Source organism: Ochotona curzoniae, unplaced genomic scaffold (genome assembly GCF_017591425.1).
Source record: "Ochotona curzoniae isolate NIBS_2020 unplaced genomic scaffold, NIBS_Ocur_1.0 scaffold_4701, whole genome shotgun sequence".
In the NCBI taxonomy this organism is placed as follows: Eukaryota; Metazoa; Chordata; class Mammalia; order Lagomorpha; family Ochotonidae; genus Ochotona; species Ochotona curzoniae.
Window position 1 is genome coordinate 38,673,675 of NW_024467122.1, and position 17,519 is coordinate 38,691,193.

Below are 17,519 nucleotides of genomic sequence, written 5' to 3' on the forward strand. Positions count from 1 at the left end.
GAGGCAGAAGGTAGACCAAGGCCCATGACTAAAGGAGGCTGAAGCGCAAAGGAGTAAGTTATTCGTTCAGGGTTGTAAACACCAGGCTGCGGAGGTTGAGTTGAACTCACTAGTTTAGCCACTAGCATATGTAAAATGTTTTAAATTGTATCAAAACTTGAAATTTCATTCATTAGAGTTACTGGCTGCCAATGCTAATGAAAGCCACAGACGGGCAGATTGATAACTGGTTCGTCATGAAAGCCAGAGGTACAAACAAAATCCTTGTCACCAAATTGAGAGCCTCTGTCGACTTTCCTCCTCAGAGACAGGGGTTCCCTCTTTGAATGTGCATTCCAGCTGCCTTTCTGAAAGCCTCATGTTCTCCAAGCAAAACAAAAGTGACTCATCATACTCTGAATAGATGTATCTAAATGTTACTCTGTAGTCCTGTGTACAATCAAAATAATAATTTGATTTTTGCAAGGGTAGGGCTAAATGAACACCAAAGACACTGGTGACTTTGTCTGCATTTTGTCTTTAAATCCTAAATCTTGCCCCTTCTCATTGATAATACTGGAAGAGTGACTTAAGAACATGAACTCCTAGTTGTCTACCCAGGGAGGGGGCATTAGGCTTTTTCTAGAGTCTTAACTTAGCATCTGAGCATGCCTGTTCCTTGCAAAGAAGCTGAAGATTCCGTAAATCACCTTAACATAGTCAAGAGAAGGCATTTACCTGATAGACTGATTCATTCTTCTTTGGTAAATTCAGCAGTAGGTAACTGCGAGGTCTCCTTCAAGTAGGCTTTTGACTTTATGGGCTTACAATGTATTCCAGAGTGCTGAGTCCATTTATCTTTGTCATATGCTGCAGGCAACAAACAAGTTTCATGATCCCTGAAATTAGCCACCAACTGGAGACAAAAGATAATTTCAGAACTGCCATTCAGCATACTATATCTGTTCTACTGCCTCCATAAAGCAAGGCTTTTTAATGTAATTACATGACTTGTCTGTCTATTGCTAAATGATGAGGACAGCCTAAATTTATTTATTTTCTTCCTCTAACTTATGAGTCAGGGTAGTTTACTATAGCATTTCCCAATGTGAATTCTGTAGAATTCTTTTCTACTAATAGATACTTTGCTAAAGGGTCCTTTGAGTAAATATATTTGGGTAGCTCTGAATAGCATACATCAGTTGCTCCCATGCCTATCTTTTTCTCACTTACAGTTTGTTTACTCAAGATTTTCCAAAGTTCTGTGACTCAGGAACAAGAGAAGATCAGATTTTACATTCATTTTGTCATATAACACAGTCTTCCTTATGGCATGTTTGAAACGCATGGAACCACTTTGAGAAATCCTGACATGACCATTAAGAATTATGTAGTCAATACTAAGGGGATTTTGGGTAAGCTGTTTCACTTTCCTGAGCAGAGTTCATTCATCTCTAAAAAAGAATAAGGATTGGAATATTCCTCCTTGAAGAACATAACACCTCACCCTAACACCTGCTGCCTGGTAGCCATTCAGTGAATGATAACTGTTCTAGCTACTGGCAGGTGGGTATACTGCATCCGTGCCCACCATGTGTGAAAAACTCCTCCTTTTTAGAAAGGCTTGATGTAACCAGAATTTTTTAAAGAATTCATTTAATAAGCCCTTATTGCAAAACATGGATGGAATTTAACCTTTTTAAAGAATCTGCATCTTAAGAGAGTGCTAAAAGTTGTCCAACATTGAAATTCAGTAATGTTGCTTAATATTGATTTGTCAGTGTAAGGTAGAAAGGGCTTGGCATTACTCTTCATCTTGTCTTAATCTTAGATAATTAGTGGAGACTGTAAATTAAAAGCCAGCTTGTTTCACTAGGGTGGTCTTTACATTTATTCACTCTGTTTTCAGAAGTAAAAGCTAAATCATCATGATTATCTACATGACTGTTCAGTTTTAAAATGTGTGGTACAAATGACAGTACTAAGCATGCCAATTACCAGGTCACCAATGTGGACCTCTCCACAGTGCAGTACTGATACTGAGTGACTTTCAGACTAAGGAAGGCCAAGCTGTTGTGCAGCCAGTTCTCCATGCAGCTTTGTTTTCTAAATGTGTCATTTAAATGATAGAGGTACTGGTGGTGAAATGGTTGCAGACTGCAAGTAAAAAAAGGAAAGAACAGCAGCTTGGGTGAATCCCACAGGCTAGTCTCCAGTAAAACTACCAAGCATTACCGGAATTGAGCCAGACTTAAATTTATCTTATGTCCCACCCATGAAGATAGTCTTGCTAAGAAAATTAATACTGTAGAAGAAGGTTCCTCTAATTCAGAGAAACAAGTGATAGTGAATCAATTGGCCATGTGATATGGGAGTTATTAGTATCCCTGGCCTATTAACTAATGTATTATAATAGTTCTCCCTGCCCATTTTTGTTGTTAGAACCCAAATCCAGGCCTGGCGCAATAGTGTAGTGGTTAAAGTCCTCACCTTGCATGCGCTGGGATTCCATATGGGCGCCAGTTCTAATCCCGGCGGCCCCAATTCCCATCCAGCTCCCTGCTTGTGGCCTGGGAAAGCAATCGAGAATGGCCCAAAGCCTTGGGACCCTGCACCCATGTGGGAGACCCAGAGGAAGAGCTCCTGACTCCTGGCTCCAGATTGACTCAGCCCCAGCCCTTGCGGCCGCTTGGGGAGTGAAGCATCGGATGAAAGATCTTCCTGTCTCTCCTTTGCATATCCACCTTTCCAATAAAAATAAATTAATCTTAAAAAAAGAACCCAAACCCATTGCATATATAAAGATATGTATTCTCTCTATAATTACATTGATTTTCTCTAAGTTAATTTAAGTAAGTGCAGCTTTATCATGTAGTAGTTCCTAAGTGGTTAAATTGGTTATGGGTTAGAGGTAGCCAAAGAAAAACTATTAAGAAATTTAAGAGAGTGTTCGTAGATGAGCATATTTACTCAGAACCAAGTAGACATTTATTAATTATGTATTTTAAATGATTTCCTATTGCCTGACTTCTTGAGAGTGTTAATATTTTACATCCAAATATCTATATGTATGTGATTTAGGAATTTTTCCACCCAGAATTGTGCTTAATTGCCTCTTTGAATGACGAAGAACCTTAATTGCCAAGATGCAATTTAAAGTCTAACATGAGCAAATGAAATTATGCCGTTGAGTTTTTGGTGTTTCTGATGTGCCTCCAAAAATCTCTTCTTTCTCTTCCATCGTCACTTTTCAGTATACTTTATTCTCTCTCTCTCTTATTTTTTTTAATTTAATTTCTTTTTAATTATATTTTCTAACAGTGACTGAATATAGTATCATAGCTGTATCTCAGGTTGCTCTCTACAAAGTCTTCTGTAGCACATAAAATAAAAAATTCTGGCATATGTAATTTTAAAAACACACATTGAACAGATTTGATGTGAATGCAACATCAGCAAAGCAAGACTGGTCTCTGCTGTGTCTCCAGAGACTGTAACTCAAAGGGTAGTTGACTTTATTGGCTATGGTTGGCAGCTTCTTCTTAGGTTGCTTGAATAAATTTGGGTATTAATACGCTTCCTGTCTATTTACAGAGAATTACTGTTCTGTCTGCCTCAGGAGAATGCTTTATTTCCAGATTTAACTCAGCACAATATCATGGGCCCCAACTTGTGAGTTAGGCATCCCATTTACAAAGCATGTCTTGACTTAATGAATACATGTTCAACTCCCTGAGCAGCATGCTCAGTAGGATACACAGTAGGATACATAGACGTCTCCATAGAGTGTTTTCTGTGAGCCCCAAAATACCTAATGTCACAGTAAGAGAAAGGAGAGAGAAACTTACAATGGAACTGGGTGGGATCATGTCATTTTTCCAAAGTTCCCTACAGAGTAAGTGTGGTATTAAGGGAAATACATGAACGGACTTCCGTTGTACATATGCAGATGCTTGAGGTATCTTCATATCCACCACAGCCATGTGAGATGGATGGTATCACCCACATTAGAAAGAAGAGGAATAATCCCTTTGAACTAGTACATCCGCTTCTAATAATTATTGGAATTGATAAAAATTATATATATGAGCAAGACAATCAAAACAGTGGCTAGGGGAGATTACAGAGGACTGAACAAAGATGGGCAGTAATCTTTACTTGTATGGGGCAAAAGTGAGAGAAATCGAGACTAGATTCCCAAAATTCTGCCTAGATTAAGTATTTAGGCAAATTTTGAAATTATTCACTGAGAATGGAACCCCAAAGAGAAATCACATGTGAAGGCAAAGGTAACACAGATTTAAACATATGCTTTTTTAAAAAGAGATTTATTAATTTTTATTGCAAAGTCAGATTTACAGAGAGAAAGAGAGACAGAGAAAAAGATCTTCCATCCACTGGTTTACTCCCCATGTGGCCAAAACAGTTGGAGCTGAGCCAATCCAAAGTCAGGAGCCAAGAAGAGCTGCTTCTGGATCTCCCAAATGGGTTATAGGGTCCCAAGGCTTTGGGTCATTCTCAACTGCTTTCCCAGGCCACAAGCAGGGAGCTGGATGAGAAGTGAAGCAGCTGGGGCGTGAACCAGCACCTACAAGGGATTCCAACAAATGCAAAATAAGGTTTTAGCCCCTGAAGCAGAATCTTACAAAAAATGATTTTGTCATTGAACCCACCTTCTGGATAAGATTGTCCCCAAAGAGAGTTCATGGAGTACAGAAGTGAAGAGGACAAAGAGCAGAACCCTAAAATTTTAACAGGAACAAAAGGTTCCCACAAAGAGGTACAGGAGGGGCCCAGCAAAATAGTGTACTAGTTAAAGTCCTCGCCTTGCACACGGTGGGATCCCATATGGACGCCGGTTCTAGTCCCAGCAGCTCCACTTCTCATCCAGCTCCCTGCCTGTGGCCTGGGAAAGCAGTCAAGGATGGCCCAAAGCCTTGGGACCCTGCACCTACATGGGAGACCTGGAAGCGGCTCCTGGTTCCTGGCTTCGGATTTGGTACAGCACTGGCCATTGCGGCTGCTTGGGGAGTGAAGCATCGGATGTAAGATCTTCCTCTCTGTCTCACCCCCCTCTCTGTATATCCACCTTTCCAATAAAAAGAAATAAACCTTTAAAAAAAAGTACAGGAGGACAAAAATCTGTGTCAAAACAAAACAAAACAAAAACTAAATATTTAGGGGAAAGTCAACAGAGTAAAATGGTGCATTCACGGAATTTGTAATCCAGCTGAGAAGAAATTGCCTCAACAGGTTAAAAAAAGAAAAAGGTCAGAGAACAATTGCCCATGATTATACTTGATAGTGGATCACAAAAGATACGGACAGTACTTATGAAAGTGAAAAAAAAAAGAAGGGGAGAATGAAACTGACCTGAAACTTGGGGAAGGTAATGGAATTTTACTGGGCCTGAAATGTGGGTAGAATTGAAATGGGAATAGGTCATTGCAACCGAAAGAGTGAGATTGTTTAGGTTCATTCTCATGCTTGAACATAACTGAAGGTGAGATTCCTGTTGATAGCAGAAGTGTCATCTTTGAATAGTGAATACAGTATTTGGACCTCTTTAAGTCATAGCAGTTACTGGTTCAACACTATCACATAAAATTGGACGTGGTGGTTCCTGATTCATGTGCAAGATTAATACCAAGGAAGTCATGACAAGAAAGCAGTATGACTTATGAGTGTGGTTTATTCCAAAAACACAGAAGTGTAGGACTTTTAGATGATTCAAGTTAATGCTAATGGGAAAAGACAGGTGTTGGTTTATATAGCCTCTTAATTTTATGGTAGCTGATTCTGAATTCCTTATGATTTAATGTAGCTGTTGTTACCCATGAAGTTGCAGATTCCCTGACTTGTCTTTTCTCAGTCTTGTGAGGTTGAAACTGGGGGTGTGTGGAAGGAAGGCGAGATAAAGGGGAGATGTCCTTGTGCCCTTCCTGTCCCTTCTCCATCTTCCAATCCCCATCCCATCCCATCCCATCCCATCCCATCCCATCCCATCCCATCCCATCCCATCCACCTATTCCTTCTTGAAGGTACTTGACCTGCAATGGGGCAGGAGCAGTAACTCTTAATTTATCTGAAGGAATGCTGTAAGGACAGAAACAGTCATGACCTTGAAAAGATAGCTTGTCAAAACTGATGTGTATGTGAGTCAGCCCACAGATCTGTCATAGTGATTGCTTCTCCGATCCCACACCATATCTGCAGAGAAGGTGATGCCAAGTAAGCAAAAGTCACGAGAAAACTAGGTCCCAGTAACTAGCCCTGTCACTTTCCACTCTATAGGATCTTATTTAAGCCTCTTAAACTCTAGTAGTCACTGTCTTCTCAGTAGAACTTTTTTGAACAAACAGCATGTGCTTCTTATCCTAACCTTGTTTCTGAGCATCTGGACCTTCCATTCCAACACTTGATCTCCACAGTGCCATTTCCTCTGATTCAGTCATTGGTGCTGATTTATTTTGATTGTGTAGCAGTTAACCCTCCCAACACTAAGTTACTCCCATTCTCCTTCTCTTAGTGCATACTTGAAGACCTTGAAATCCACCCCTAAGAATGAAATACAAAAAACAATTTACTAAGTGCTTATTATGTGCCAGGCTTTTACTTTGCCTGAAATTTCTTTTCCACAAACCACAGACTGTTCTCACAGAGGAGAAATTACAAACCTTTTGCGGCTGAGACCATTGGAAATTACATTTCTATTAAAAGCTGACTGTGGCTGGATACATCCATCTCAGGTACAAATCCAAATGACACAATAAACCTATTCAAAGACATAAAGCTATTAAATAAAATACCATTAAATATCTTCCACTCAGTGTTAACAAAACACAACTATAAATTTTCTTTGGCATCTTGCAATTCACTGGTTCTCCTTGGGTTATGCATATGCAACTGGACTGTTGTTGCCCAGCCCCAGCAAAGAGGCTATCAGGAATGCATGACCCTTGGAGAGGTGATGGTTTCAGTTTTCTCAGATCATGACTTATGAATTCAGGAATGCTGGGTTTCTTTGAGCACTGATTACTAAAACTGTCCTCTACCTGCTGTTTAAGTACAATGCTAATGCAGTGCTAAAGTTCCATGATTCACACACTTGAGATCAGGAGGCCCAGCCATAAGTGCTGTGGTAGTAATTCAAGGATGGGAATCCACGTGCATTCTGTGAACTTTGAGACTGCCTCACAGCTTCTTACATGGAACCAGACACTTGCAAGTATTGCTTTCTTGCTTAAAAAAGGGGGGAGGAGGAAGGGTGGGTGAGGGAAGGGGTAGAATGGAATGGAAGAGTTGAAAGTAGTCTAGTTGCATCCTGTGAGTACAGTTTACATATGGCCATTCACCTAAACCACAAGTCCAGAGGAAATCAACATTAAGGCCCACATATGTTTCATTGGACTTGTCAGGATTCCCTTTTGCCTTGCAAGCCAACTCCTAAATCAGGATGCACCCTGTCTCTTGAATGCTGGCCCACATAGAATGATTTCCAAGTAGAAATGACTGGCATGCTAGTAGGGAGAAGCATCTAGAATTTGCCCAGAACTTATGGTGAGTAAGTGTTGATTCCACAGGTGAGTCAGTTACTTTGTTTCTTAGACCCAAGTGCCATTTTTTGAGAGTAACCTGTCCCATCCTCAGAAGATGTTCTCCCCTGGCAGAGACTCATCCCTATGGCTTCTGACACTCTGTGCTGTCCTCCCAGGAAACAGCATCCTGCATTCAGCTGCTGATAGTGTGACTAGTGCAGTGCAGAAGGCCAGCCAGGCATTGAATGAGCGTGGAGAGCGGCTAGGCCGAGCGGAGGAGAAGACGGAAGACTTGAAGAACAGTGCCCAGCAGTTTGCGGAGACAGCACACAAGGTGAGGCAACAAAGGGGCAGGGCTCCCAGCTCCACATCTGGGGTGCTGTGGTGCCAGGAAAACCCCATGTAGTATGTTGCTGGTGGTGGGAGATAACAGTTTCAAGTTTTTTCCCTGACCTTCAAGCAGTCTCCATCTGCTCCTTATTAAGTACCAGAGTCTTAGGAAGTTCCTTTTCCTTTCTTATCTGGTTTCTTGGGTTGTGTATTTCTCCCATATTCATCCCCATCTCTTCCCTGCTCACCTTGGAACTATCAGAAATGCAGACCATCTTAGTTCCTGCCAAGAAACTCAGGGCTCAGGATGTGGTAGTCAAGAAGAGATCAGGCCCCAGAACTGTCTTCCTCCCTGGACCAGTGCTTGAAAGAATCCTGGGAGGACTCCCAACTGTTTATGCTCATATTTCCATCTGGCTTCTTTCCCATCCTGTGGCATTAATTCCTCACCAGATGCAAAGCAAGCATGCCTGCCGGTACAGACCACAGTTCAGGCCCATTTCCGAGAGAAATTGTTTCAGGGCCTCAACTTGGGAACCCTAGGCTTGGCCAATCCATTTGTAGAACAGCCAGCAGGCTTGCCCATTCTCTGCCCCTGAATTGGGAGAAGCATGTTCCTCCACTGGACTGCAGGCACCATGGGCCTTCCCACACTTGGAAAGAGTAGTATAGGAAGGAAAATGTATATTAACAAGCACTATCTGAGGCTGCCACAAGCCAGAGGAAAGAGAGGCTGTGTGTCAGGTGATAAGGAGGAATCACAGTTGTCCTTGTCCTGCAGATTAAAGGACCATTCTTATCTGGCCAATGACTCAAACTTGATAAGTTTCCAGAAACAGCTTCTGCTGATGACTTGTGTGTTGACATGTCCAACTCATGATGAGCTCTTCAGATAGGATTTCCAGGTGACCCTTAGGGGAAAAAATGCATTTACTTCAACACAAAACTCTGCTTCTGTTGAGGAATCAAGAAGGGACAACCTAAAAAGTAGTGTCAAAAGCCTCCCCAGCAGAGCTGAAATGGCCTTGCAAAGGGTTCATGTTCAGGTCCAACTGGAGGGCTTTGGCTCCAAACACATGCTTCCTGTCCCAAACCCACCCCCCACCGCCACCTCTTTGCAAAGAATTTTATTTTTTGCTTTTTTGGTTTTAAGATTTATTTATTTTGAAAGGTGGGGTTATAGAGGGAGAGAGACAGAGATCTTCCATCTGCTAGGTCACACCCAGGTGCCCACAATGGCCAGTGATTGGCCAGGCCAAAGCCAGGAGCCAGGAACTTAGAGCTTCATCTGGGTGTCCCACATGGGCAGCAGGAACCCAAACACTTGAATCATTTTTCTGAGATGAGCAGGGAGATGGATTGGAAGTGGAACAGCCGGGACATGAATGACTGCCCACATTGGGATTGGATGCTAGCATCACGGGCAGCATAGCTTAACCCACATGCCACAGCACCAATACTATACAAACTTGGCTAGTTCTGTCATTATTCTCTGTCGCAAAAGGCTCTGGCTACTCTGACATCTGTGGAGCCCATTTGGAATTCCTTGGAAAAGAGCTAGCCAGATCTGTGGAAAGCACGCGTGTGCGCACACGCGCGCGCACACACACACACACACACACACACACACACACACACACACACGCACACATGCAGCCCTTCTGGCAGCGAGTCTCGAAGGCTGCAGCTACTGTATGGAAAATGAACTGAGATTCAAGGCACCCTCACCTCTTCCTCCTTTCTCCAGCCTTTGTGATTCAGAGATAACAGTGAGATGGAAATGCCAGAATTCCAGTTTGGCTTGTAACAATGGCAACTCAGGTGCCTTCGATGCACAGTGTACAGTGGACATCTGGGGAAACATTTAAAGCAAGAGAAGGCTGAAAGGAGTGGCATTGTGTGACTGCCGGCTAGGTTAGCGAGAGAGAACATGCAGACTATTATCTTGCTTGTCTCCCCACACGGAAGCAAGCAATCAATAGTACACTGACAAAATTTGTTTAAAACAGTTTAGGTTAATGATTAAACCATGAATTCAGTTCCCAAGCAAGGCTGTGAAATCACTTTTTCAAAGGTAGGGTAGACAATAGCTGGATGTCATCCATGTGGGCCTCCCTTTCCGAAGAGTTTGGACAAACACTGGAGCGCATCACCTAACCAGATGGCCCGGATTCTTGGCCCTTGTTACCCCGTTTCCCTGACATGTGTGCTGGGTGTTTGGGAAGGCAAGATAGCATAATAGTTAATATCTCAGGTTTGAATCCAGACCCATGAATCGGCAACACCATGATGTTGGCCATATTGAATTTCTCCAAGCCTCAGTTTCCTCTTCTGGAAAAATAGAGCCAGTTAATAATCTATGTCCAGAGGTATGGGAAGAATTAAATGAGTTCATGACTATTAGCACAGCATGTAGCATACCTAAATGTAAATTGCTGTTATTTATCCTTAGTTCCATAAAAGTAGTTGCTGCTGAGCCTGCCTTATTGAGTCACTTAGTGGGAGCGGGAAGAGTTAGAGAATTGGTCTTGGTGACTAAGGATCCTCTACTCAGGGATGGGAAAGGAGAGAGGTGAAGATTTGTGGAGTCACCTGCTAAATGTTGATATCATCTCAACACAAGACAGCCCTGAAACAGGACCCATCAAAAGAGAAATTGATGAGGTCACCAGACACAAGGGACCACTGGCCTTGACTGATAGGAAACTCATGCCAGGCAGTAGAGAGGGGTTAGGCTAGAGTAATTTGTATTTGAGCCCACCATACACATACACTTCGTGGATATTCTAGGGGAGTGGAAGGGACTGATAGAAGTGTGTGAAATAAAGTCCCAAACAGTTTTCTAAAACTGCTTATGAATCACCAGCATTGGCAATATGCCTCCTGAGCAGATTGACCTCTTGAGATATGGTGATGCTGTTTTCCGGGCACCTAGGTCTGCCGATGCATACTCACTGGTGTTGGCTAACCATGAAGAGGTCATCTCACCAACCAAGCCCCAACTGGACGTGCTGGTGAGGTGGGAGCTGAGATGCGCCCCAGCATCCACCACCGGACAAGCATGGTTCTGTTGACTCATAAAGAGTGGACAGTGTTTACAAGCAAAAGCACAATGCACATGGGAGAGCTCTAAGCAGAGAATGGTAATTCCAGGTTTAGTAGAGTCAACTGGAAACCACAGTACAGCTTCTAGGTGACAACAGAAAAGGATCAGGGACTTCTGACTTTTCCAGAGCTCCTGCAACAGCCCAAGGACAAGAGTGACAGGATCACCTTAACCCAACCCTGTTGTCTGAGAAGTGGGAGCTTCTCCCCTACAGAGCAGATGGCAAATGATCCCTATCCCCCAGCTCTAGTTAGCCTGGCTCGAGGAAGTGCACTTCCTTCCTGAGCTACGGGCTTGGCACAGGCCCAGCCCTTGGGAAAGTGCAACTCAGTCCCAGACGCTGGCCTGCTCACTTTCCCCTGCCTCAGAAGGCACAGTATCGCAGTGTTTACAGCACATTAGCTGGGCTGTGCCACAGGCAGTGAGTCAGCAGGCAAGAGTATTACCCACACACAGGCATCCTCAGATGACATTTCTTGCGGCAAAGAACACCGATTGGCCCTATCTTGCACAAGCCTATCTTTGTGGGGGTAGTCAGGATGGGTGGCATTTCTCTCGGTCGCTATGCTGCTCTCTCCCTTTGAGTGTGTAGGCCAGAAGGGACCTCCAGAGCTCAGACCTCTTCAAGGGGCTCCTTGAAATCAGCAATGATCTGGTGGACAAGGTTACAAGGTTACAGAGCTTTGGGTGGAAAGCTTTCCGTGAGACTGTAAAACAACACATGTCAAAAGGGAATTTTCAACTCTTAGAGAAACTGAATTCTCAAGCAGCTAGAGTTGGAGACTTTTTATATGCAGGAGGATGCTGAGATACAGGCATTACAGCTTAAGGTCATGCAACAAATTTACCCACAGGTATCCTGAACTCATTTAACCCAGTGCTATTTATTGCTCTCCCATTCTGCCCCCAAATCCTAAAACTCCTACTTCCATGGAATAAAAAAAAAAAAAACAGCAAAATAATGCCACTTTCTAAAAAAAAGAAAAAAAAAACTAACACCATCTGTTCAGGTTACCAGAATGAAATACCATCAGCCAGGTAGATTTTAAATAGCAGAAGGATATTTCTTACAGCTTTGGGGACCGAGAAAGCCAAGTTCAAGGAGCCAGCAGCTCCTGTGTCTGGTGAGGGTTCATTAGCAGATGTATAGATGGCATGTTCTTTCTGTGCCCTCCCATGGGGAAAAGGGCTCAGGATTTCTCCACAGCCTCGTAACAATCTCTCCCCAAAGGTCTGGCATCCTAAAACCAACACACAAGGCAGAGGCGAAGGCAATGGCATTAAACTCCAATACACAAATTCTGAAGGGGTATAAACATGTAGCCCCTAGCAATCCCTCAAATAGCCAAATGTCCAATTCAGTTGGATTTCCACAAACCTTAGCTGATCAAGCCCAGGGGCATCCCTCAGCTCCATTCCACAACTTCAGGAACCAGGAACCAGGATGCAGTCAGGGCAGCAGCACACTCACTGTGCTATGTGTGGGAATGAGCAGAAGCCTGTTAACTTAGAAGTTCACAGCTCAGTGACTATCAGGACAGCAGCGCTGATCAAATATTTACAATCAGAATTCATTATGCATGGCTCTTAACAGCTCTGTGTTAATTTGATGGCCTGTGTTGCTGAATAATGTGTGAAAAGTACAGAGAGATGAAGAAGTGAAAGCTGTACAGTTAAAAGGCTTGGTGCACCCAGGGAGTGGGACAGTTCTGCCATTGTCACCAAGTATGTCCTGAGGTCAGGAGTTCTCATCCAGCTCCACCTTTCTTGACACAACTCCACAGCGCTGACACTTGGCCTAATGGACTGCATACTCAGAACTTCACAAACTGTGAAGTTGGCAGTTGAGGGGCACTGGTGTTGGCTGTGTGGTAGGAGCTCCATGGAGGTCTTCCCTGGCACCACTACACAGGTTTGCAGGAGCTCTATCAGCCAGGAACTCCAAGGTAGGGATGGATTAACACAGCAACGTAAGGGTTAGGGCCACACATCACCTCTCCAGCACTTGCATGAATGTCGATTCGGGTGTACTCCATGACATGGCCGCCCCAGCCAGGGCTATGATTTCTTTGTTGAACACATCAAGAAGAGGAGGAGGAGACTCCAGTTGCCATAGGTTTTTACTGGAGTAATGGGTATTGCCATCTTTCAGGATGGTTGCCCTGAATTACATCACTTTACTAGTTGTTAAAAGACCAGAGAATCTAGTCATGAAACAGGTGACAGGATATTCTGCAAAGCACGGCCTGCACAGAATCACTTGTTCAGGGTTTGAGGGAACTCTGAGCTGCTGAACGCTACCCCTGCTCACTGCTGCCACCGTTCAGCCTCCCTCTGCCTTCCAGTTCACATCAGCATATGGGTTCTGTGGAAGAGTCCTGGCTAATGCAAGCAAAAGCAGGTATAAGTTTAGATTCTGTAGCTGCATGCCATTTCTTCACTGCATCCTAGGGCTTCAGCTAGGCTTCGGAAACTGTTGGGTGATCCAGTGGTATCAACTACTCCCGTTTATAAAGACCTAACATTTTAATAGACCACACTCCTCAAACAACAGTGAAAGAAACAGCAACATCAAAGTCTGGATATGGTCCATTAGTCAACCCACATCTGTAGCACAGCTTCATTGTCAAACATTTAAATTGGTTGACTGCCCTGGCTGAATATTGAGTACTTCACTGCATATTGTCTATCTCTCTACAAACTGTAAACTTTTAATATATCATGAGTCATCAGACAACACCTAACATTTCAGGATTTTTTTTTCCATTTGTTTCTTCAGTTTCCACTGAAGCATACCTTGTAGAGAGCTCTGCCCACCTGCTCAAAGGCAACAGCAAAAATATCATGAGAAAGAGTAAGAAAATACAGTGCTTAATGAACTATGTGTGCGAATGGTGCCCATGTGGCGGTGCCACTGGGGTAGTGATGATGAGCTGCCATTGAGAGCAGAGTCCAGGTGCTGCTGCTCATTGTCCCTACGGGCAGGCAGCCTCACAGTGTGAGTCCCCTGCTAATGAGGTCTCATTTCTCTCTCCCTTTCTTTTCCTTAGCTCGCTATGAAGCACAAATGTTGAGGACCTGCCTGTCCTGGTGACCCTCTAAAGAGAAATGGAAGAGATTGTTCAGCAGTTCTTACAAGAATTCTGGACCTCTACCTGCTTCTTTCTTTCCAGTACATGGACATTAAGAGTGTCTCGTTTTTCCTTCTCTGACATTAAGATGAAAGGAAAGGTGTCATGTTTTTGCATTTCTCTAGTGATCTAGCTAGGAAACACTAAGTAGCATCAGCTTGTTGTCAGTTGTTTTTCCGTGTGTGTGTGTGTGTGTGTGTGTGTGTGTGTGTGCTTGAATGTATTTTTCTTTTTTAAAAAAATAATTTTTTGTAGTTTGGATAAAAAAAAATGTGGACCAAATGATAAACTGAGCTGTGTCTAACCTGGCAACATGTATTTTGTTTTCCCTGCTAAAAGAAACAGGAGGACATTTTCATGTGGTGATATCAGATATTATTGTTCCTAGGTGGAAAGAAGAATCAAGCAGTTACAGTGTCTGTTCACTCTTCAGCTTGTCTTAATTTGAAGCATAAAGCTAAAATTCTGTATCTGAAGACATGATTCTGTATTATGAAAAAATTTGAATTTATCAGGAAAGACAATAGTCTTAAATTTTGCTCATAGCTTAGTAATGTTCTGCATGAACCATCACCAGCATTCCAAAAAAAAAAGGAAATCAGAATCCCAGAAATCTGCTTTCTGAGCTGCACCTTAAATACTTCTGCTAGTTATTTCTCAGCTGATTATTTGGAATTACCATGTGAAGGGTAAAAATGTGATAGCAGTGACCTAAGGAAAAGCCTGCTCAACAACTTCTGTGTATTCATGGATGTTTCTATCGTCTGTTACTGTCACAAATTATAGTGGCTTGGGTTTTTATCAGAAATGATCTGCCTAGGTAAAAGTCTGTGTAGATAATAGTGTAAAAAGATGCTGTGTTTTAAATACCTTTTTCTCTTCACAAAGTCCTGCCTATTTTAGGCACCCACATGATGCCCTTGGGAAAGGGATGTTAGTTTCTTGGTATCTAGTTTGGAGAGCTGTTGATGTTACTGTGGTCTATTTATTTAATATAATATGTGGCTTTCTTGAGGAATTGCATTTTGTGGCAATTGCAACTTGCCTAGTCTGACATAAATCAGTGTGGTCACGAAGCCCTTACTCTGCAGAGTTGGTCACGCACCTCCTGATCTTGTATGACTCAAGATAATGCTGGGTATGTAAGTTTGTTTTCTAGAGGATTTAAATGCTCAACATAAAACAGTTGAGGTTTTATCTTTATGAACCAAGGGGGTGTGAGTACCAATGCTCTGTGAGCTGTGCATCTACTTTTAAGCTGCCCAAATCTTCACCACTCTTTTCTGCCCCTTTAGATCCCTTGACCAATTGAGCCTTTGCATATCGTGGTCTCTTACATAGCAGTGTAAGATGACTTTGGGGTGATTAATGCTGATTTAAATAGCTTAAATTCTTCTGATAAAGCGTTCCCAGGGTGATAAAGTTTATTAGCAAAAAAGAAAAAAAAAACCTAGCATGTGTCAAATGGAGTTGGGATTTGCCATAGTCTAGTTTCTGAATCTTAGATAATCCAATTCAAGAAAATCCTCAGTAAACATTTATATAGTAAACTACACAGGTTTACCATAGTATTTCATACTATGCCCTAAAAGTCTAATGAAACAGGAAACATGCCATTTGGTGAGTACTGCTAGAAGCATTTGTAAGTTCTAACAAGAGATCCAAGTATTACTCCAAATGAGTTGTTTCCAGCCTCTTTTTGGAAAACATGGGAGAGATGGGGGAGAGAAGGCATGGAAGGGAGAGTGAGCCTTATCTTCCCAGTGTAGGTGTTGCTTTTAGAGCTAGATAATATATATAAGTGAAAGAATAAATCTAAAACCCCCTAAATCAGCCAAGCTGCAATAAAATCGGTGGCCAAGTATTTAACAGTGATTTGGGGACACTGCTTTTAAAGCAGCAGAGGTTGTGGTCCTTAGTGGACTGTGAGATCTCAGATCCTCACTTCCTGGGCAAAACTGTGAGAGTCCACACCACATGCTGTTGCCTCACTGTTCCTTTCCTTTCAGGCTAAGTCAGACTGGAAATAGCTGTGATTAGAAGAAAGTCCATCTGAGTCTTTATTAGCTTCCTCTTATTGATTTGTTTCCAAGCCCTGGTCATGACCTTAACTTCCCACCAACCCAGGGCACAAAGCAGGAATCCTGCCCTTGTGTACCCCCTTGGGCTATACAGAGAGCCCCAGGATAACCCGTGTGGAGTTTCGTACTATCCTTCAATGGAAGTTGCTGCAATACAGAGTGCTGATAAAACAAAACCAGGAGGAAGCAGCAAAAATGACTCACACCATCTGGAACCCACACACTCGACGGAGCTTTCTAGAAGACATTTCACTTGTGTGTTCTCTCTGCATCTCGCCATGAATTGGGGAGTGCTGTTTTTCTGTGAAGGACTTCTCAAATTGTACTGGCAACACGTGAAGGGAAGCAGCTTTCCAGTGTTCCCACTTATTCCTGGAATGTAGCTGTAGTCTTCTTTCCTAGCATTATTAGATTCCTGTGTACAGGATGTATGCAGTGATTCAGATCCATGTTTCCTGTTAAAGAATGTATTTGTAAAATGTAACAAGAGCAGTAGTTAACTTTTTTAAGCTCTGAGAAAACTAAGATTAAATGTTAGACTTATAATTACAGTGAAATCTGTCTTTCTACTACTTTTGTGGCTAGCAAAGGTTGTGCATTTATGTAAAAAAAATACTTACAGAATGCCCTAACTCAAAGACAATAAAGATAGGTTGTGCTCTTACTTTTTAGAATTGCAACATTGCCAATGTCTATTGTAATTACTAATTCTTCAGAAGTTCTCTAAGATGTCAAAACATAATTTTCATTTTGTTCAGAGAAGTAACACCTGCTCTGTGGATTCACTATTACAACAAATACTAAATTTGTCATTAAATATTTTAACTGTGATGAAAGTTTGTTGCTCTGAGTTATTTGTAAACTCTAAAGCACTGCAAGGTAGTCCCACAACACACTTTGGATGATGATGGGAAAATCTTGTGAGCATGCTAGACTGCGGGATTGGATTAGCATGACAAAGCTTCAAGATACTTGTTCTGATGGACCAACTTGCAATATGAAGATTAAAGGAGTAACCTTAGACAATGGGCATCTATCCTAATAGTGCTGTTTTGTTTTTGCTTGTCATGGGTGAGACACTCAATAGTTACCCTTCTGCTAATATCAGTGTTGTAGCCAAGCACTTCAAACAGATACACTCATTCTGTAGATCAGTGTTAGGGCCTTGTCAAGTGGGCAATTGTAGCACCTGATGGGAAATCAACAGCAGCACATTGTATGCTCCTGTGTTTTCGAGGGAAGTGACACAGGTGACTGTTATAACACACAGCATCTCAGGCCTAGCAGGGACACTCAGGGTAGCCAGCAATATTTTGAAATACCAATGAGAACACTGCAGCAGGAAGGAAAAGAG

General features: G+C 42.5%; 1 protein-coding gene across 6 annotated transcripts in view; it reads left to right on the plus strand.

Annotated features, from left to right (window-relative positions):
- The window catches only part of STXBP6 (syntaxin binding protein 6), a 235,146-nt gene extending 218,145 nt beyond the window's left edge, over positions 1–17,001 (plus strand). For 3 of the 6 annotated variants that reach the window (XM_040968847.1, XM_040968845.1, XM_040968842.1), the window contains 2 exons: positions 7,694–7,851; positions 14,004–17,001. In XM_040968847.1, the coding sequence (XP_040824781.1) occupies positions 7,694–7,851; positions 14,004–14,027 (182 nt within the window). In that variant the 3' untranslated portion in view covers positions 14,028–17,001. Of the gene's footprint in view, positions 1–7,693; positions 8,987–14,003 lie in introns of those variants that run through there. The other 3 variants (XM_040968846.1, XM_040968843.1, XM_040968841.1) reach the window with 1 other exon arrangement.
- Positions 17,002–17,519: the final 518 nt, after the last annotated feature.